The sequence below is a fragment of the Nelusetta ayraudi genome, unplaced genomic scaffold (genome assembly GCF_046127955.1).
Source record: "Nelusetta ayraudi isolate G7.1 ecotype Tasmania unplaced genomic scaffold, CSIRO-AGI_Nayr_v1 ptg000003l, whole genome shotgun sequence".
In the NCBI taxonomy this organism is placed as follows: Eukaryota; Metazoa; Chordata; class Actinopteri; order Tetraodontiformes; family Monacanthidae; genus Nelusetta; species Nelusetta ayraudi.
In genome coordinates this window covers 1,333,766-1,356,134 of record NW_027466053.1, presented here as the reverse complement: position 1 = coordinate 1,356,134, position 22,369 = coordinate 1,333,766, and the positions used below count along the sequence as shown (strand labels likewise).

At 49.2% G+C, this 22,369-nt stretch overlaps 1 protein-coding gene across 1 annotated transcript in view; it reads left to right on the top strand.

Annotated features, from left to right (window-relative positions):
* Window positions 1-22,369, top strand: part of nkd2b (NKD inhibitor of WNT signaling pathway 2b) — a 29,966-nt gene that overhangs the window by 447 nt on the left and 7,150 nt on the right. The window contains exons 2-3 of the mRNA XM_076027863.1: window positions 21-47; window positions 140-231. Coding sequence (XP_075883978.1) covers window positions 21-47; window positions 140-231 — 119 coding nt within the window. The remainder of the gene's footprint in view (window positions 1-20; window positions 48-139; window positions 232-22,369) is intronic.

Genomic DNA, 22,369 nt, shown 5'->3' with positions numbered 1-22,369 from the left:
CTTCACTGCCGCGCCTGAAGCGTGTAAACGCAGAGAAAACCCCGAAGGTGAGCGGAAGTCGCTGTTTTGTTTGTTTGTGTGTTTGTCAGTGACGCCAAAATCTTTCTGATTCTAACTGATGTCCCTGTCGGTGGCTCAGGAGACAGTTTTGTTGTGAACGCCTTCCTCCGGAGAGGGATGGAGGAATGTGAGCGCTACGGCACCGCGGACTCCAAGCTGAAGAACGCACAGGTAGGAAGAGGCCTTTCAACTTCATCTCATCCTCACTTTGCTCCTCTTGCTGCCACTTGCCTGGCACTCGCTGTACAAGACAATCAATTTAATTCAGTTTAAATGCAAAAAAAAGAAAGAAAAACTCTCCAATGTCATTTTAAATCCCCACCATGACCAATCACTAATAAAGGAGCACTTTTAACCCGTGTTCTATCTGAGAAGTGAAGTCATTTAAGCCGCGTTCAGACTGCCAGGCAAAATCTGTTTTTTTTTGGTCATCCAGATTGAAACCAGATGGTTCTTTTGTAGTCTGAACAGTCACAAATCACAAGCTCCAGGCCTTGTATCGCAACAAGTGCCGCTGTCGCTATGATGTGACGTCACACACTGCACGCGAACACTGGACCACGCCTCCGTCAGATGGGTCAATAATGTGGCCCGGTCCGAGCAGAACCACATCCCATTTGGACAGTTGCTAAAAAACAGTGTCGACAGTCTGCCCTAAAAATCGGATTGGAGAAGGAATCTGATTGGAATCTGATTGGCCTGCAGTCTGAACGCAGCCTTAGCTCCGATGCTCCAAGTGAACTGATTATTTGTGCTGCGACGGGTGTCCCCCTTGTGGGCAGAGTACACACACACACACACACACACACACACACACACACACACACACACACTGTGTCACCCGCAGAACCCCCGATGCCTTTCGCTGAAGCTCCTTCTTCACTATGATGCCTGTTGGGCGGGGTTGTGTGACAGCCGTGAGCTCCAGTGTGTGAAGCAGCCTGGCTGGACAAACACGCACGTGCATGCTCGCACACACACTCAGTCCAACATGCTGCATGGAAAGGTAGTGGTGTCCTCATGGCCCTGAATGCCTCCCATTCTAACGCAGCTTCCAGTGGGCAGCCCCTCTGCGCCACAAAATTACATCACTTCAATTAGTCTGCCGCTCTCTTATTATTTTGACTCTCTTTTCATTGGGGCGTAAGAGCCCCTGACTCTCCGGCCCGACGCTGCCGAGTGAGTGTGAGGCCAGTGCTTGATGGTTCTATCAGTGGAGGAGCTGGAGATGATATCAGGGCTATAAACCGCCCACTCGCAGCAGATTAAAAGACAACTTTACTCTCCCTCACTGGAGTCAGAGTGCACACTGCCTCTGAGAGGCACCAGACTGACACTCATTAGTGAGGAGGGCTCCACCCTCGGCCTCCATCAGAGTCATTTGGCTGATTTATTCAGCCATTAGTCAGTTGCATTCAGGGTTTGTCGGTAAGGCAGAACGGATGGCAATCAGACCCTCCCCGTTTTTGAGGACGGGTTTGATACGTATGATGGAGGAAGTGGACAAACTGAACATGTGATCACATGTGTTGCAGCTCTCACTGATCCTAATGTTTATCAGTTGTGAAGCCTTAAAGCATTTTCTGACAGTTTGAACGCATTTACGCGAGTGCTTTTATGAGAAGAAAGTAGATCAATTTTCCTGATCTGAGTTTGAATTATTGTTTACTCATAATGCTGGGTGGTGCTGGAGTTTTAGCTGACAAACTGATTGATGTCATGAAGAAAACGTAGAAAGTGTCTAAAGAAAATCACTTGGCTCATTTGAAGACCCTGCATTCTTTCTTCATACAGATTTTTCATTATTCATGTTTTTTTTTTTAAATTCTGATTAATTCCAAATTCCTGACGATGAGATTATTTGAAAACAAACCTTTCAAGAGGATTTGTGTTTTTATGTCGCACATTAGGGACCAAAAGGGAAAATAGAAGTGAAAGTTGAAGATTTATCTGAGAGGCGTAGTCTGAACCTGAGTGACGCTGACCACATGTTCCACACACGCTTGTTTGTTGGAAAAACAGAGACAGTTTGCAACCGTTCACCTTCACACAGTCCCACCTCTGTTTGTGCTTTTTGAATGGAGCCCATGTCTTCATCATGGCAGCGCTGGATGATTTCCCGCAGGATGTTTCGTCATATTGCTTTCAGCTCAGATATGCAACTGACTTTGCATCATTTCCATATCTGATTCCGGATACTTTGGATTTCCACGGCTGGATCACCTTTTACGAGTCACGCAGTGCAGATACTAGATGCTGCTTTTCAAACCAGAGACTCAAATATTGTATTTCGTCACCGTCTTCATTTCAATCATTTCTCTCTTTGTGGCTTTTCAACTGGTGATCTTCTCCTCACTCTGTCCTGCTTGCTGTGCGGCAGGGATGGCTGTAATTGCTCATGATTTGGTACAGAAGGAGAGTGGCCAAACACACTGCTTGGCTTTGACCATCCCCCTCCCAATTGTCAAACGGGGGAGTGGGATTCCTGAGCTGTCTGGCTGCGACTTCAAAGCGCTGAGCTGGGAGTTATAAAAGGGCTCTGATATCAGTGGAGCCTCCGAACCCTCACCCCTCTATCCCCCTGCTGCCCCGTCCTGCTTGGGGGATGGCTGGGGGATGGGCTGCAACCAGGCTGGGAGGTTCGGGGTGGGGGGGGGGGCAGATGGTTTAACACTGGCTCTTGCTAGTCATGTGAATTCCAATTTCCTGATTGAGGAACAAAAATATTTGCCTTTTTTTCTGCTTTTGAGGAACACTTCTGGCTGGGAAACATCCCAATTAGCCCTTTGTTTACACTCTCCTGTCGTAGCCTTCTGCTGAAAGTGTCACTGTGTTGCATCTTCGAGGTTGGACGCCCAAACCTGTGCTTGGCAGTGTCCACCAAATCTTGTTCGATACTGATAAAGTTTCAACCACATAGAAATAGTTTGAAATGATGGTCAGACTGCATTCAGCCAACTTTCAGTGAAGATGTAGAGCCGTGCTAACAAAACAGAAGAGAAAGAGCTTATTTATCTCCGTTTGTGTTCTTGAAATGACCTATTGTTGGACCTATATAAAGCAATTTGTTTCGACAGTCAATTACAAGGTGCTCCGAACACCACGCATGTGTGTTGGGGCGTAAACAGTCTGTCACCACGGCAACAGCAATAGCGTACCTAATTGCGGATTCAGACGGAATGATGCAGTCTGAGCCGCTCTCAAGTTTGGAAGGCGATTAAAAAAAAAAAAAGGAAACAACACAGTCTCAGGTTTGGAGCTTTGGGACTGACCTCGGAAAGCTGTCCGCGCCCTTTGTGACATCACAAAGCTGCACTGGGGAAAGCTTGAAGAGTTGAGCAGGCAAAAGGATGAAGTTTTCTGATGCTCGAGACGGAGGACTGTAGTAGCGGAGATTGGTCTTGGTCTCGACTCAGACTAGGAGGCATTCTTACTGGGTCTGGTCTCAGTCTGGGACTGGGCCGACTGGGATTTTTGATCAAGGCCAGTCAAGACTCAGCCAACACTGTAATACCACAATAATAACAGAAAAGAACCACGCTGCTGCCGTTTTACAACACCAAGAGACGGACATCACAGCCGGAAAACATCGGTGGAGTGAGTTTTTGGTGTCATGTGGGACCTTCAAAGCTTCCTGGCTGGCCGCCCTCAGTCACTGCGTTTACATGCAGAGCTTAATCGGACTAAGCAATAATTTGGTTTTCTCGTCCAATCGAAGTTCTAACCTTGTCCCCGTATACATGCAGCTGAGAAATTCGAATTATTGACGGGAACGTGTCCTCCAGCTGGTCAGCTGCTTCCGGTTGACCTATTACGTCACCACGTTACCATTGTTTTATACAAACTGGCTAGCTGTGCAGCGCGTCTGGAGCGTTTGGAGTGCACAAATCCACAGTTAAAACGTTTGTGTACAGGTTTTGCAAAGGAACGGTGTCTTCAGTTTATACACGCGTTCATTAAAGTGCCGACCGTGGAGGAAGCCGGCGCCGCTGCACGCCGGTTCCAGCAGAAGTTCGGCTTACCACAAATCATGGGATGCATCGACCGAACACATACACCAGTTTTGCCGCCTAGTGATGGATATAAAGACTTTGTTAATAGAAAAGGTTGGCCCTCTTATGTTCTTCAGGCCATGGTGGACGATGCATACTGGTGAGTTAGCCAAAACACCATTAGCTTGTTGGTTTGTGCTGTTTTTAGCTTCATGTGTGTTTATGCTAATATTTGCATTCAATTCCTAGTTTTTGGAACGTCAACTGCAAGATGCCTGGATGTGCACACGATGCAAATGTCCTCAAGACAGTCAACTTTATTTAGCCGAGCCGTGTCTTTCTTTTTTTTTTTAGCCATGGTGTAAATGACATGTGTGTTTTGAACAGTGAATTTACCAAAATAAAAACAGATCAGAAAAACATCTTTTTGGTGTCAGTGGTCCCAGTCTCCTCCTCTCTCCAAAAGTGAACATTCTTATTTGCGTTTGCCCTGTTGTTTCTCCAGTTTTTCGTGCCGTCTGTTTTGTTAGACGATGTAGTTCCGGGGTCATGAGTCGCGAGAGGGAGGAGCGATAGGTCGTTGGGGCGTGACGCATGCGCACACCCATTGTCCAGTTAATAGTCCGACTAAGGCGTATACATGGCAGAGAAATTGGAATTCCAATCGCATTATCTGGGTGTCTCAATCGGAGTTCTCCGATTCCAATCGGAGTTCTCAAACTCCGATCATAATCGGAGTAAAGTGTTTATATGCACGTGAGTTGTCCGATCGTAATCGGACTAAGGTCCTGTCCACACGGGAACGTTTTTTGGTGGAAACGGTAAAGTATTTAAAGGTTGTCACATCGTTGCCGTCTGGACAGTGAAAACGGCTTTTCCTTGTAAACCGTCACTGTCATGTGACCGGAAAAAACACGGCATGCAGCGGCACAAACAACAATGAAAGCGGCCAGCGGAGTTGTGTGTTTAGTGTGTAGCGGAAATGCCCTCTTTCTAAATCGTGGGTCCGGTGGCTGTGTCAGCGTCTGTGAACAGCGCCACGTTTGGGTGTGGCATACGCATTACATCGTTTCCACCCACGGTTCCGTTTCCATCTGCCAGCGTGTGGACGGCACTTTTTTCGACCCCGGGAAAGAAAAAAACCGGCAACGTTCCCGCGTGGACAGGGCCTAAGGCAATGATTTGAATTTCTCTAGTGCCATGTAAACGCACTGTGTGAGTGTGTGATCCCAGTCGGCTGCTCTTCACTGGACACAGTGCTGAGTGTGATGCAGCAGGATGAACTCGGCTCATCCGCTCTGGGATCTTTCACACTGGGGACATCAGTGCGCCTTTTAGCACCTGGTGTCATGTGGTCACATGACAAGCGGGATCAGAGTGGCAGTTGAGGGCGGAGTCAGTAACTCCCCTAACCCCCCACCACACACACACACACACACACACACACACACACACACCCCTGCGTCTGCAGTCATTAAATATGTAAAATGCAGAGAGCTCCTCTGTGTTTATCCAAACCTGTGTTCTTTCCTGGAAGGGCCCTGTGAAGGTTCACTGTGTTTCACCTCTGGAAACATCAACACGTCAACAGTCTAGACCTGCACGCTCGCACACACACACACACACACGCACACACGAGGCTGCGCTGCTGCTGCTGCTTCATTTCGGAGCTTCAAACAGACTCGGCGCTCAGATGCCCGAATAATGACAGGCTAATTCAGGCTTTCAGCGCCGCCTTTTGTCTGGAAGCTTCCCACAGACTCGGCCCTCGAGGAGGCAGCGTGTCAACATTTTCAAATTCCACAACAAAGGCCTTCGTTATTTTCGCTTTGAGAGGTTGAGAATTATATCACACGCGGCCGGTGGGGATTCGGCTGGATGTTGCGACGTGACAAAAGATCCTGAGACGCAAATGAATTTTGACTCTTGGAGAGCCACGCCGCCGCAGCCGACCCTCAAAAAACAAATTAGGAGCAGACGTATGACTGAGGCGGCTTTCTCGAATGACCGTAAGCTTATACGTTTCTTTCCTTTCCAACACGGACTTGGAATCTGTGAATAAGACTTTCCTCTGTACATAAAAGCCCGGCTCGTTAATTACGGTTGTTACAATGATGCCCCCGGGCCCGTGGACGTCTTCTCTATTTGTTTTGCTCAACAGTGTTTGATTTGGATTCAGGCCTGGGATGTGTGTGTAATCTGGAGGCAGGGGGCCCAAAAACAGCGCTTTATTTTTCTATAAAATGCCGCCGCAAGTTTGGAACTTTGGGCCGCTGCTCCTTCCTGTTTCCAGTTGTTTGTGGCGGGTTTCTTTCGTCTCCCAAGTTAAAACTCTCGTCTGCAGCGTCTCATCACTTCACCCCCCTTTCTTTGTCGTGCACATGCTGATAATGCAGGGTGGAAGAGGCTGGTCTGACGCTGAGCCCGCCAGGAGTTGTACGTGGTGGCAGCGCGCACACACACACACAGAAAAGAGACGGTGCGGTCGCGCATGTATGTATTGCTTTTAAAGGCACATGAAGGCATTTGGAGAGTTTGTTTTTTTCCACCTCTTTTTCTTTTTTCTTTTTTCTCTCTTTTTTTTTTTTGGAAATTGGCTTCACAAGAAGGCGAGCTGTGAGCCTTCATCTCTGAATGAAAAGCATGTGGCTGGCATCCAGAACAGCGGGGTCTTTCAGCGCGGCCCCGGCAGACATCTGTTCCTGGTTTGTACAGCAAAATCCTGGAGCAGGGGAGAGGGGCTGTGGTGGAAATGGAGGGAGGTGGTGGTGGGGAAGAGGAAAAGAAGAGGAGGAGGAGGAGGAAGGGGGGAGGTGGAAGGGTTTCTTCACGGCTGTTTGAGGGGTTGTGAGTGAAGGTAGCTGGGGGAAGGGGCCTCCACCAGAGCCACATCCGCACTCTTTCTTTTCTCCTTTGTTCCAGCTCCACATGGTCGAGCCGACTGTTGGCTTCTGCTCCCTATGAAGCGTCGAAGTAATTAAGCATGTAAATCACATCCGTCTTTGAGGACTAATTTGACTAGAAGAATCATTCGTTAGCCTGCCAGAGTGTAAGTGGCCTCACCTGTGAGATGAGTCCAGCCCCCCCCCCCACCGGGTGACTCAGGCTGAGCCGCCAGTCTGGCCCCGGCCGTCCTGAAGAAAAGACGCTGGAGCGCTGCTGGCTGACTGTTTATTTTGTTTTTACTTTCTCTGTGTATTTACTCTGTCTTGAAGCACTTTGAAGCATTCTGCTCATTTTCTCACCCTGACCCCCCCCCCCCCCCCCCCAACCCGGGCTGCACCCTCCACTCATCACATGAAAAGAAAACCTACTGGCTGGAGCGCTCCTCCCTCTTGTCCAGTTTTATGTATGGCTGCATTTCTATGATTGGACCGTTTACATTCCTCGGCAGCGAGAGGCTTCTGCTGTCAATTATTGGAAGGAAAAAAAAAGAAAAAAAGCTGATTTTCAAGTTATTTGGCAGTTTGTGAAGTTTTGAGTCCTGCTTCAGACTCAGCTGGTCTCAAACATTTCCTGATTGTTGTGGTGTTGAAGTGAACTGCACAGAAACGCCTCCTTCAGGGGTTTGTAGCGCTGGATGATGGAGTTGGAGTGGATGTCTTCACTTGAAGCAATTCTCCAAGATCGTCATCTTGTTCTAACCTTCAGATTGTCCTGCATTGTACAGTTTCCAATCAAACTGGATTCATGCAATCAAAATGAATGTAACTGGTACAATTCTTATGTCAGTCTTTTAAAACAGTGGTATTGTAGTGCTTTAAAAGCCTTTAAAAGTAAATCACAACTTCATCAATAAATATGACTATGACAAATTGGCTGAACGTTTCCTATCGAGCAACACCACTACAGTTTATCTGGCTGGATGTGATAAAGTCGCAGCTCTTGCTGCACCATCTTGAAAACCTCCCACCTGCGTTGCTTTCCCGCCAGTTCGGAACAGCACAGGGCCAATCATTTCTCTTGTTGTTGTTTGACAAGAAGAAGAAGCTCCGAACAGTGAACTCAAGCTGCAGCTGGATGACTGCTAGTTAAGAACGGCAGCTGATCTGCCATTTACGCAACACTTCTGCAATCACGCTCCCCTTTGCCACACATTTTCTGCGGGTTCTCGCTCAGATGGCCGTGCGAAGTTGATCCCACGGCACACAAAGCATTTTCCCCGGCGTGTCAGGTCAGTTCTCTGACACATAGTCAAGCCCTGGTGTTGTTTTAGAGATGCAGTGACTCAGTGTGGATGCCCTTTAACTAGTCTGTCGTAAGAAAGATCAAGGAAAGAAAAGAACGGATGGAACTAAAGGTGGCGGTACCGCGGATGCCGCTAAAGAGCCTGTTTACGCTCCGCTAATCTCCAGCGCACAGACTCGGAATTCACCCCAACACCAAACACGAGCGCGGACGTCGTTTACGTCGAACGGCGAGGATTCTCGTCACGCCGCAGCATTTCGTCGGTGTTCGTGACAGCGGTGCCTTTTTTTTTTTTTTTTTTTCTCTCCTTCTTTTTTTTTTATTTGCGCCTGGCTCCGCAAGAGGCTGGCGTATATTTAGAGTGAGGAGAAGATGGCAGCCGCTCAACTTGCTTCATTGTCGGAGCTCCTTATCTGCAGACGCACAGAGAGAAGCTCCCGTCGCCGGTGGTGCTATCGCCGTCCCGTCACGCTCGCTTTGAAGTCCCGGCTTTTCATGATATTCACCAGATATCTGTTGTTGCACTTCAGAGGAAATCAGCGCCGCTCCGGCAGAATGGATTAGGGGCGAATCGAAGTCAAAGTCGCATGTTGAAACACCCCCCCGCCCCGCCCCCACACCCCTCCCCCCCCACCACGGTCAGGCCCCTCCCATCCAAGACTGTCGGCGAGGCCGCATGACCAAGACCTGGTGGTCAGAGGTGACGGTGCGCCGCTGGTCAGCACTGGGGGGAGCCGGTGGGGGTTGGGTGGGGGGGGGGGGCAGGTCCTGCCGCGCCCCGCCCCGCCCCGCCGAGGGTTTAAAGCTCTCAATCCCTTCCAAGGGAAAGAAAATACCTGAAGCCGGAGCCCGGTGCTTAGCGCTGACATTTTTTGGCAAAGGCCGCTGGATCCCAGTCTGTGTTTGATCTCGCGCTCCTGTCAGCCAAGTAAAACACCGGGAGACTCAAAGGTTATTACATTTTAGTGTGTAAGGTATGTTTCCACATAAAACCATGTTCTGCGAGCCCCCCCCCCTCCCTCAGAAAGCCCTTTTCGGCCTTTTCCAAGTGGGCTTCTCGCTCTGCAAGGCCCCAGAACAGCCCTGGTGGGGGCCGGCAGGGTGGGGGGAGGGCAGGGGGAGGGGGAGGGGGAGGGGGAGGGATGGCATAGTTGTTGTTTTTTTTTTTAGCTTTGGTTATTGCTGGTGTTGTCGCTTCCATTGATTACTCTGTTTCGCTGTGTTTCCATCACCCCTAGAATTGCTCAAAATGGAAACACAGCTCAACTTGGAAAAACCTCTCAAATCTGCCTGGCTCAAAGGCTTTGACGCTCTCACGAGGTGCTTTTTCACACGGATCCATATGGAGGTATATCGCACAAGTGTCATGGAAACACTTTTTTGGCATTTACACGTCAGCGGACGTGACGTACAGGGGCACGTGACCAGTTCACTGACCAGTCTGAAAATGTTTCGTACCTCCATCCCCCTCAAAGTCTTGCGGGACGAGATTTGACGAGAATTCCGGCTTATGTGCAATTTACACCATTCAACGGAAACACCGGAAAATTGCAATTTTACTTTGTCGAAATTTTGGAAATATTGCTTTTATTTAGTGAAAAACTGTCCTGGAAACGCAGCTCCTGCGAGGCAACAAAAGGGTCGCAACCCGACGTTTCCTGCGTTTGCTTCTTTTCTTTTTTCTTTCCTTTACGGTTCGACGTCCCGTCGCTATGATTATTTGCGGCTTTGAGGGGGAGACTGAGGTTTCGCCTGTTTGTTTGAAGAGGGCCGGGGATTCCTCTCTTCCTGTGAATGCAGCCAGTGGAAACTCGAGAAGATCGTCGCCGCCAGGGTCAGAATGCTGACCTGACATATATTTCACAACAAAGGCGCCGTGGAGCCGCGGAAAAAGCACAAGATGCTGATGGACGACCTTTTTTTTTTTTTGGCAGCTTCCGCCTCCATTGTTGGCACAGGGGAGAAAACACTGGGTGGTGGAGGGTTCGAACCAGAGCAGCGGTGCTACGGCAAAGAGACCGACTGCTGCATCCTAAGGTGTGAAAGCCTTCCTTATCCTGCCGCCACCGCTCTCCGCTTCCGTGTTGCTCTTTTCAAAAAGCGGCCAGTGTCACCTGCGGCGCTCCGAAACTTCATCCTCCGCATTCCTGAAGCTGATGCCCTGCAAGGTCGGAGTATGTAGAGTCAAATAGCAAACACAGCACAACCCCCTGACTTCCTGTTAGCTACGAAAACAGCTCAGCTGAGGGGAGAGTGGGGGTGGGGGTGGGGGTTGGAAAAAAATCATATATCACGATATGGATTATTTTATATCACGATAACGATATATATCACGATATACCACAATAAAGTATGTTTTCAGTTATTCTCTAAAAAGTTTGACAAAAATCTCATTGCTTACTTTTCTCCAACTTTATTTTGAAGTGACATTTATCTGAACTGCCACAAATGAGAAACATACATTTTAGTAGGGCTGGGCGATATGACGAAAATTTCAATTCCCGATATAGCTCATTTGTATGTATGTATATATGTATATATGTATGTATGTATGTATATATATACACACACACACATATATATATATGTATATATATATATATATATATATATATATATATATATATATATATATATATATATACACACACACACATATATATATATATACACACACACACACACACACACACATATATACATATATATATATATATATATATATACATATATATATATATATATATACATACATATATATATATATATATATATATATATATATATATATACAGTTTCAATGTGCAGTATGGTTGGCTCATTATTTAGTGAAGAGGTTTGGCCGCTAGCCTGAGGCTCGCAGCTGTTTTTATGAGTGTTGCATATCTTTAGCTTCTGGTTTTAACCACCTTATTTAAGAGCATTGTTGTTGGACCATAAGTTCTTGAAATTAAGGGTGACTGAGGCTTTGCGAGTCGAATGCAGTGACTCATTTTAGTGTGACGATGAATAAACCTTTTACATTTACACCGCGCTCTGTAAAAAAGGATGGCATCAGCGTGCGTGGCTCATTTGCTGCCTGGACTCGCAGTGGTGAAGGTCTCCTCTCTGAGGGTCTCCTCTGCTCCTCTCCTGACTGCAGCTGCCAAAGACTGCCGCGCAACTCACGGCTCGACTCTCGAGGCTGTGACCGTTTTTGACTACTTTGGGGCGGGGCAGGCGCTCTCGGCAGCCCCCGCTGCTCGCTGGAACTGCGGAGGAATGACACGTGCTTTCATGTCGGTCTCCAAAATACCGGGAAAGGCTCCAATAACGCCAGGAAAAGTCGCTAGGTTTGTCGCTAGTTGAGTTATATGTTGTTTTTGTTTGTTTGTTTGTTTGTTTTCTCTGTCGTTTCCTGAAATATGCTGCAGCAACATTGAGCTGCACTACCAGTCCAATGTTTGGAGACGTGCTTCTAATTGAATGGTTTTTCTTTCATTTTCATGACTGCTGACACTGTAAATTGTCACTCAAGGCATCAAAACTGGGAATAAACACATATGGAATATATATGAAACAAAACTGTGTGAAAATACCTCAAACAAGTTTTACATTGAGATGATCTAGAATAGCCACCCTTCATATAAAATATATATAACATGTTTCAGTATTGAAATTTTTTTTCTTTTGCCACATGACTCCACGTATCTTGCTCATATATTTGATGTCTTCTGTGTGTATCTGCAGTGTAGAAAGCAGTATAAAGAAGAAACAGCTGTGTCCAAACTCTACTGGTAGTGAACAGTCACTCCGTTCCTTTATTAGAAATAATCTGATGTGAAGTTAAGTTTCTTTTCCTTGAGCTCTGGCTTTGGGATCAGATCAGTTTTCCAGCCAACACAGACTTCACATCTTCTCCGTCTCAACGACTCCCGGCTTCACAGACACAAACGTAACCAAACCACGCACCCAGAACCCGGCAGGGACCCCCTGAGGAGTTTGGCATCCACCCCCCCCCCCCCCCCCCGCCACCCCCCTCCACCAGGACCCCTCCCCAGCACATGTGGAGCTCCAATGGCTGCTCCTCGGCTCATAAAAGTCCTCGGCCTCCATCTGAAAGTGCTTAGCCCTCGAAACGCACCCGCAGCTTCAAAAGCTGGGGGTCCAACGCAGGTCTGCCCCCCCCCCCCACCCCACCCTAAACCCCCTACACCCCCACACTCCCGCACGTTGAATTCCTCTCCAGATTGGGAGTGGGGGAGGGGAGGTGCAAACGTGCTTTTGTTACACGAAACCTGTTCCTGTCATCAAAAAAACCCTCAAAGGGTCTCTGCCGAAAGGAAGCGGTTTATTTTTGTCACGGGTGGTTTGAGTTTTAGAGGAATTCAAGGTGCTGGAGGAGGAAGAGGAGGAGGAGGTGGGGGAAGGAGGAGGAAGAGGAGGAGGAGGAGGAAAAGTCAGTTTCAGGGGATGAAAATGAAAATCTGGTGAAATTTGTGCGTTCATGATCCAAGACCCGCCCGCCCCCCTTTTTGTCGCCCTTTTCCGATATGAGCGAGCGAGAGAGAGAGAGAGAGAGAGAGGGTAGGAGGGGGGTGGTCGGGTGAGGAGGTGGTGTGGGGGGGGCGGGGTGATGAGACAGCGCTGAAAGAGGCCACTGTTCTCATTTCCTCTGAAGGCTGCCCTCTCTCTTCACCCCCCCACCCCTCACCCCTCCCCCCCTCCTCCCTGTGCCCCACCCCACCCGAGCTCCCCCCCCACCCTCCCCCAGCCACTTCAAACGCTGACCGGGACCCCCGTGTGCTGTGTAACATGTTTACCTAAAAGACTGGCTTCAAATAAACAGCAGCTCTCCTTGAGATGCCCCCCCCCCCCCCACACACACACACACACACACCTCCTCCACCACCTCACTGAGGAGAGTCATTCACTCTCACACACACACACCACACAGACACACACACACACACTCCTCGTCTTTCATCACCCCCATCAAATATGGAGCCGAGGTGACGGAGACGATGGCTACGAGAAAAAAAAATCCACCATCCATCCATGGATCCATGTGTTGTCAATCCTGACCTTTGACCCCACCACACTGGACTTGGCAGTCAGGCGTCGTCTCCTGCCAGGTGGAGGTTATTGTCATTGATGATTTATTGCTTTGAACGTGACCTCCTCCTGCTCCTGCATCGTCTCTCTCTCAATCGCAGAGTGCCGCACTTAGCGCCTTCAAGTGGACGCCTCTACGGGCCTTGTTGCCTCAACGATTCTGAGATAAGAGAGGCACAGCGAGCGTCCGTCCGTCCGTCCGTCCAGTCGGGTCGGCTGCTGCTCTTTTTCCAGGACTCCCAGTGATTGCGGCGGTGCGCTGCACCGCTGCTGTTTCATCTCCACCACCAGCCAGGGAGGAATTAGGCTGCAGAATTTCACACTGGGGAACAGTGTTTCAGCCGCACACACACACACACACACACACACACACACGCAGCAGTTGTCACCTTCTCTCTCATTTCTCTGATGATCTGATGGGAAAATAGAGAAAATCATTCACCATTCCTGGATCGCTCCCATGATACTTTGAAATTCTCGTCTCGTTGCTTTTCGTTTTCAAAAGTAATTCATCACAAGGCCCCCCCCCCCCCCCCACACACACACACACACACACACACACACACACACACACCCCTTAACTTTTTGGACTAGTAATTTTCTTTGAGAATAATTCAGCAGAAATATGAATGAGCCTTGGAGTGAATCTGGTGCGTGTGATTGGCCGCTGGTTTCTCCTGCAGAGTCCTGCAGTCGTCTGGTGTCCCCAGCAGTTATCATCCCTCCCTGCTGCTGGCGTCAGTGTGTGTGTGTGTGTGTGTGTGTGTGTGTGTGTGTGCGTGTGTGCGTGTGTGTGTGTGTGTGTGTGTGTGTGTGTTTTTAGGAATCCTCAGCAGAACACTTGAAGTTGACCCCAGGGTGACCCCCCCCCCCAACCCTTCACAGCTTGGAATTAAGCCCGTTGCTGAGGTGTCAAGAGTTGTCGTGTTCCCGTCAGTGCCGCACCATGGGGGGAGGGGGCGCTGTGTGGCCAGTTACACAACACGCGGGAGATAAAAGAGATGCGGGTGCTTTGAAAACCGAGCAGATCCTCTTTTTTCCGCCCTCCTGCATGTCGGCCTCTCGATATTTATTGTGAAAGGCTGCAAAACACTGAAGTGTTTCTCTTCCGTCCCAAACACTTGGGATGGAACTGAAAATATACTGCAGACGTGTGTATCTCACACTGCAAAGGACCAAAGGCTCTTTTCATGGGCTGCAGGAAATTGCCTTTTTTTTCTCTTTTGTTCACCAAAGGTGACCTTCAAAATAATCCAAGCCTCTATTTTCACGTTGTGACTTTTAAAAATAGACCAAAGCGTTGCGAGCTGCGCGAGGGCAACGCGTCCGCCTATATTTGAAACGTGAAAATTTCAGGCATTTCACTCTTGAAATTTGCAGTTGAGGAAAACAAAGAGCTCGTCATCATCACTAGCTGCGTTTCCATCACCCCTGGAATTGCGCAAAACCTGGAAAATCTAAATAGCGCCACGAGGAGACCAAATGAAGCCATCGCGTCATGTCTTCAGGTGTATTTCGGATCAGTAGGAATAAACCCGGGGGCTTCACCATGTGTTAATATAACTTCACCGAGACAGCACCCCCCCCCCTCCCTCTTTGGAAGCATTGCGCCCCTTCTGAACTTAAAGCCCTATATTTTCTGGTGGTCCCGAGAGCTCTGTGAGCATAATAGCAGTACAGTACAAGAGAGGCCCCTGACGGATTTGCCCAGACGGATGTGCTGAGAGCTCCACGCTACATTAAGGGCCGATTGGTCGCAGCCGCAGCGGATTCTCTCTTATCGTGCTCGTCCGTCTGCATCTGTGCGTTTCTCCGAGTCGCCCGGAGGGAGCAGCAGCTACTGGGCTGTGGCGCTGCGGTTTTTCACCCTCAACCTGTTCTTAACCCCACCGCTGGGGGTTTGGGAGGCTAAGGGGAAACCAGCAGGCGGCTCACTCAGCGGCCCGCTCAACTCGCAGCAGCAGGAGGGCGACACGTTGAAGCCAGAAGGCCAAAAGTGGTCGTGGATCAGAGCAGCGTCTCTCAACCACTGGTGTGTCCTGAGATACCAGCTGCGCTTCCATATAGAGGTCTATGGCAGCAGTGTCATGGAAACACTTTTTGAAAGAGATGAAAATGAACCAGATTGTATTGTCATTATTAGGCTAAAAAGTATCATTTTATAATGTTTTTGTTTGGTAGTGTGCCATGGGATTTTTTTTCCAATGTAAAACTGGGCTCAAAAAAGGCTGAGCTTTGCTGGATTAGACGGACGTCACTCTGGTGTTTCCTCCACCAGGGGTCACATCACTCAGTATTCAGGGACGTTCAACGTCACTTTTGTCGTCACTGTTGGCAGAATGTGTGCTCAGTCAGAGGCAAAGAAACATGAAGCTCTGCAAGCCCAAAGTCCGAGCCGTCGGGTCGGACTAAGAGCTGAGTTTTCGTCCATCGTGTCGCCTTTTATTTCCATATCGATTCCGCTCGCAGGTTTCAAAGCACAAACAGTCGCACCGTCCTCGGGCCAAACAAAGATAAATGACTTAAAACATGAGATGACTCCGCCTCTTGTGAAGTTTTTATAAGCACTAATAATTTGTTCGGAGCAGTAGGTGAAATTCGTTTTAGAGGGCTTGGAGGTTTTAAACTGGATGGAGACCTGATGTTAAATCTAGTTCGAGCAAGTGTGGACACATCAGGAGAGTTCTGATGATTATTATTGTCACTGTCAATCTAAATGCTGATATGACACGTTAAGTAAATAAACTTTGAAGTTTTTGAAGAATGTTAAGAGGGTAAAGTAGAAAAGATAAAGAGTTAATATGAGCTCGTTCTTAAGTCAAACCTAAAAGATGAAGCAGCCGCACCAAAACACTTTGATCCACCCGAAATAACAACAGTTTTTGCAATGTTAGCCAACACGTCGTGTTCGTGGTGCATGGGATGGGGGGGCGGATACGACTCGCTCAGCGGGTGAAGCCTCTCTGGGCTTCGGGCCGCAGCTGTCCTTCACCCAAACACGCTTTGTTTACATTTCTCAGTCACCCGCAGGAGTGCTGCAGCGCCTGCAGCTCCGACCGCAGGGCCTCGCCCCCGACAAGCTGCCAGCACGCCGCCTTCTTCTCTTTCTTTTGTTTTTTCAACGCCGTGACTCAAATCCCTTCGCGACTCAACTGAACCAGTGGCCAAAAAAAGAAAGAAAGAAGAAAAGAAGAGCGGCGTCAGTGCTTGTCTCCCAGGTGAGGACAATTATAAGTGACACTGCAAAAGGGAGGGGAGAAAAGAAAGCCTCTCAAGAAAGAGAAAGAGAGTGAGAGAGTGAGGGTGAGACGGTTGAGACAGCTGCAAACTGACGTGCAGCGTCGCAGGTGAGGGCCATGTCACGCTGCGCGGCGGCAAAGCGCCTGCAAATCCCTGCTGACGCTCCCGACAGGCCGTCAGCTCCAAGGGTCCATTTAGTCTGAACCAGCGGAGGACACCGGAGACCCCCAGCGGTTGGGGGAGGGGGAGAGGGGGTTATACTGGTGGAGCTGGGCGGAGTCAGCGAGAGAGAGTGCACCGCTACCTCGGCCCTCCTCCCAGACCTGGCATCCCGGCACGGCTGTGTGTTGTTTAAAGGGGGCCTGCGGAATGTGGAACAAATCCTCCGAGCTTTGTCGGCCTCCCCCCCCCCCCCCCCTCCCCCAGCCCTCCGTCCCTCCCTCCTATTGGCTGAGCTTCAGAGCCGAGGGTCAGCGGCGGCGGCGGCGGCGGCTGACAGAATTCCACACGGAGGCCAGAAACAGAGGAACATCCTGTTTGAGCGCCCGGCCGCCTCACGCCACCGCCTTTGATTCGCCGTTGGGGTGTGAAACCGACGGGGCGGCGTTCCCAGTCTTCCCAGCGCACTTCCTGTGGATTCCCCAACCTGCCCAGTGCTGATTTGTTTGTTGTTTTTTTTCGTTTCGTTCGTCGGCTGAGTGACTCTGAATGCGATTTGCTCGTAGATTAGCGGTAGATGATGCTCAGTCGCTTGTCGTCGCTGCCAGTTGCCTTTGGCTGCATGACAGATTTTGGTTTCGCTCCGTTTCCTGGATATTAACAAAGACGCAACGCTTTTTGGGCTTTTATTTCATTAATGCTGATTTCAGCCAGGCTGTTTATTCAGTCGCTTCCAGTCGTCAAACAGATGCCAAGACATTGACCTCCGTGTGTGAATCCTTCAAACCTGATGTAAAACTCTGGCTTTTTTTTTGATTGTTGAGGAGTACTCTCTAGCACTACTAGTAGCACTTCTGCCGGTTACAACAACTGGATTTAGCTAGAAGCTCTTTGTTTTTTTTTCTTGAAGAAATAAAATAAATATCAACAAAGTATTTTTAAGTTTTAAGTGAAAGCAGCACCCTCACACAGTGAGGCACAGCAACATTGTTTTTATTTGTCTTATTTTTAGCCCATTGTGTGGCGGATGATGCCAAGCGGCTTCCCATAAAAACTCAATAACCGTGTTTTGAACCGCGGCCAGGATTTATAATAACACATTTGCCTCACCCAGATTGTGCGAGTGCGATTCCATTCCCTCAGTGACAACGCCCCCCCCCCTCCCCCCTTCTCTGCCCCCCCCCCCCAGGAGCTGACAGCTGACGGCCGCGTGCACGTCAGGCTCCCATTAAAGCTGGTTTTAATGAAGCGGAGCTGATTCCAGCAGCGGTGACAGACGCAGGGGGGGTCAGCCAGCGATGGTCATCTTTGTTTATGCCTCTCAGCGGGCCGGGGTCGGGTTAGGATGAGGATGAGGATGAGGATGAGGAGGGCAGCTGAAAGAATGCGAAGAGTCACATTCCTTCAGCTCGTTCTCAGCTTGAGCGGCGTCACTTCCTGCGTCGCTCCAGCGGTGGAAGCCTTTTCTTTTTCTTTCTTCACTTCCTCATTGTCTGCGGTTGCTTTGTGCTGACGGACGGTCAAGACGGCGTCGACCACATTCTGTCATATGAAAACACACAGCGCGGCATTAACGTCTGATCCACTGGCTAACGGTGTGTCAACGCCAGTAGATATTCCACACACAATTTCTCAACAGTTTTTGGTAAGGAGACAGTTTGCTGCCTTCTCTGACCACTTCCCGTCAGATGTGCTTTCAAAGAGCCGCTGAGCTCAAGTATGAATGACGAAAATGTGTTAATGGAACGGAACACTTCAGTTATAACACGTCCAAAAATAGGGATGAAGATGGGAATGGACAGCGATCAACAAAAACATGGCAACCCAAACTCACTGTTCTCTCCTTGTCACATGAAAAAAAAAAATCAATGCAGTTCATCAGGTGAACCAGTGACTGCATTAACTAGTTGTCCTCACCCAGATCATGTGACACGCTTATCCAGTGATTGTGCAAATAACACAAAATAATAGGAAAAAGCCCACATCCAAAACAATCCAAGTAAACCATCAGAATTAAACAGATGACATATTTATCTTCTGGATAATACTGTGCATAATATTTACAGTGTTTATACATAACTTATTACACTTGAAATGCTTTTCCAGCGTATTTAAGTTTCTGGATACTTCTTTTGTTCTTTTTTCCTCTTTCTTCTTTTTCTTATTTTATTTAAGGTATTTGTGTTTTTTATGTTCGAATAAAGAATTCAATTTAGTTCAATTCAAATCTACTTATTATATCCAGCAATCATATAGAATCACATAAATTCACTATTCATGGCCGCTACGAGATAAATACCTGATAGAGCGTCAGCGGCCAGGCTGCTGGAGCTGACAGGCCAGCGCTCGTCTCCCCCCACAGCTGTTGTTGCCCTGAGCAGCAGCAGCGGCGGCAGCAGCAGCAGCAGCAGAGGCTCGGCCCTCGTGATTCATGTCCTGCCAGGGGAGCGGTCGGTCTGGCCTCCGCTCTGACCTGGCAGATAGCGGGACGTATCTGGGGCCATCTCAGCTGCTCTGGGGCCCAGCGGAGATGACAGGGTGGTATGGCGCTGTGATCTCATTCCCAAAGAGGGAGAGGCGAGAGTTAATTAGCGGGCCGAGGCCGTGTTTTACCTGTCAGCTAATGACAGGAGTCCGACAGGTAGGGTTTGTTTGTTTCTTCTTCTTCTTGGACATGGCTTGTCGCTCACGGTGACAACGGAGAGGTGGAGACGGGACGGCCTGTGTTTACGCTGCGGTTGTGACGAGCATTACTAGGCAGGCCTGCTTCAATGCAGCGCTGCAGCAATGTTTGATTTAATATCACTCCCCCCCCCCACCCCCCTCCCCTTGGTTGCTGAGGCCAGTCTGTGCTGTTGACTCTGAGCGCCATAATTACCCCGACTTGGGCTGCGAGCCGAGGTTGGAGGAAGCAGAGGGAGTGAAGCTGGTGTTAGGCTGTCAGGAGACCCGACGTGTTCTTCTTTTGACGGCCTCGCAACACAGGAGACACAAGTTGTGCAACTGGCTTCTCCTTCTTGCCTTCAACTCTGATTTCTTTTTGGCTTTTTAAAGCCGGAGCCTCCTTCCCCCTCTTTACACCCCTCTTCTCCCCTCTCCTTTTTTTCTCTCCGCTCTGGCTCTCTGTCAGCACAAGCGCTCACATCTGGTTTTGAGTCGAGGCCAGCTTGGTTTTCTGCTGGAATGGAGGGCTTGTATTTCTCAATGGCCCCGCTCGCTGCCTCTCCGCTTTCAAAATGCGGTGGGCTAGTACGCACTTTGTTTACGAGCTGGTGTTCCTTTCGCAACCTTGATCGTGCTAAATCCTCATTTTGGTGGCCGGGGCCGGAGGGGGAACCTGACAATCATCCCCACTGAAGGGCCTGTGGGAGTGAGAGTTGCGGCCGTCAAGGTTTTCCTGTGGCGCCGTCCTAAGTGTCAGTTTCAGGTGGCTTTGGATTCGAGTGCGTCCAGGAGAACTCGCACCGCTGGCCGACCACTGTTGCATCACATTAGTGGGGGATCAGACTGTTGCTCCATAAGTTGCAAACTGTGTGGTTAAACTGCATTTAAAGGTACACTTTGAGCGCGAGCTGTGCCTTGTAAAAGCAGAGTTCTTGGACTTTTTGGTGAAATTGTGTCTCTGAGAAAGATGCCGCCAATCCTCGAGAATCACCCAAAGAAGCGCCTGCGTGCTGCCGGCTTTGTTGTTCCTATTCCAGAGTGTGTGTGTGTGTGTGTGTATGTGTGTGTTCGTTCTTGGATACACATCCAGACATCTGATCACGCTGCCATCTGTAATACCTGGGGGGCTGTAAAGATTTTTTTTTTTGGGGGGGCGGGGGGTTGATTTTTCAAAAATAGTTGCTTGGCCTAAAAGTGTGTGCTTATATTTAGGGTGTGTGTGTGTGTGTGTGTGAGAGAGAGAGAGAGAGAGAGAGAGAGAGAGAGAGAGAGAGAGAGAGAGAGAGAGAGAGAGAGAGAGAGAGAGAGAGAGAGAGAGAGCTGGGTAGAGCTGAAGGTGGGGATGTGAGAACAAAGATGTGCAGTGTTTTCCAGCGGGACGATGGCTGGCTGGCTGGTGGGGGTGGAGGGGGTAGATGGGGGGGTGGGGGGGGGGGGTGAAGGAGGCTGCTGGGGGACGTCTGATGTCACCTGGTAGGGAGCTATGAAAGCTTCCCCTGGTTACTCTACACCACATAAAAGTGTGGCAGAGCCGTCCGGGGCTTTGGGAAGCTTTGGCAGCAAGCAGGAACAAACAGCGGCAAGCGGCAGCCGGCAGCCGGCAGCGCGGCAGCCGCCACTCCACTCGGCCGACGCTTCCACAGAGCTACTGCTTCTTTTTCCCTGAGACAGCTGACAACAGCTTGTCACCCTCGCCGCAGCGCCTGCCGCACACGTGTGCCTCTGCGACGGCTGCCGTCCCACCGTCTTTAGCAGCCAAGATGTTTTTCCCGTCACGGCGAGCGGAGCGACGAGTCCATACTGTCATCCTTTTATTGATCTATTTATGATGCGATTTCAACTCAACCTGTGGCTCGAAAAGACGCTCCAAAGCGCCCGTATGCTGTTCACAAGCGGGTGGATGGCGTTTAGTGGCGTGTAAAGGGTTTTGTCTTTTCCCAGAACTGTCACAATTATTCATTTGGTGGTTTTAATCCCCTTCTGTTATTGACAAGTGGAAGGATTGTGCACACAGTGTTGGGAAAGCCTTGTTTGTTTTCACCCAGTCATATCAAAATAATTGATTATATGATTTTCTTTTACAATCTTCATCATCAGAACATCCTCCAAGTTCTCCATATTGACTCTCTTAAAATATATCAACCTTTCAGAAAACTGAACTAAATGGTAACGATGTGACGTGTGAGGAGGTCGTGTTCAGCTTGTTTGAACCCCCCAGACGTGTCCAGAACTTCAGCTGGGACCTTCAGAGTTTCGGTTTCACTTTAGTTTGTTTGGTCATAATTGTACGTATGCAAATAAACAGATAACAAAGGCAAATCAGCCTGTGAATACAGTCAGCAAGCAGGTTATTGTGGACTTTACACATTATCTATACGCTTTTATTATCCACTAAATCCAAACATTTCAAAGCATCTAAAAAGATAAATGGTGCATTAGTCAAATAAAATAATTGATTGACGGGACCCTCTTGAAAATGAGATGGCGCATGTCAAGGGGTTATCCTTTTATAAATTCAATTCCAGGTAAACTGGATGAGTGTTGGTTTTGAGCCAGCAGACCCCCCCCCCCCTGCTGGTGGTCCAGGTGGACTGAAACAACGGCCGAGCAACACGTCTCCCGGAAGGCTAATCTGGCCTTGGCGCTGCCTTCTGGAGCCTTTCATTCTCTTTTCTTCCAATAGTTGTTGTTGTTGTGACGTGATAGCGCAGGAATGAGACGCAGCGGCTCGGCTGCCAGTTGACTTTCATTACACATGTGGTGGGCAGATTTGTCAAGCCGACACCCTGGGCGACTTGCTGGATGGAGATGCCATGTGTGGAGACGTTTAAAAACTCTCAGACACACACACACACACACACACACACACACACACGCACGCCGCTCTCTCATTAGCTTCCCCCGTGAACTTAATGAGCGGCAGGGTGACGTGGGCGGAGCTTGGTGCACCACAGCAGCACCAGCCCCCCCAC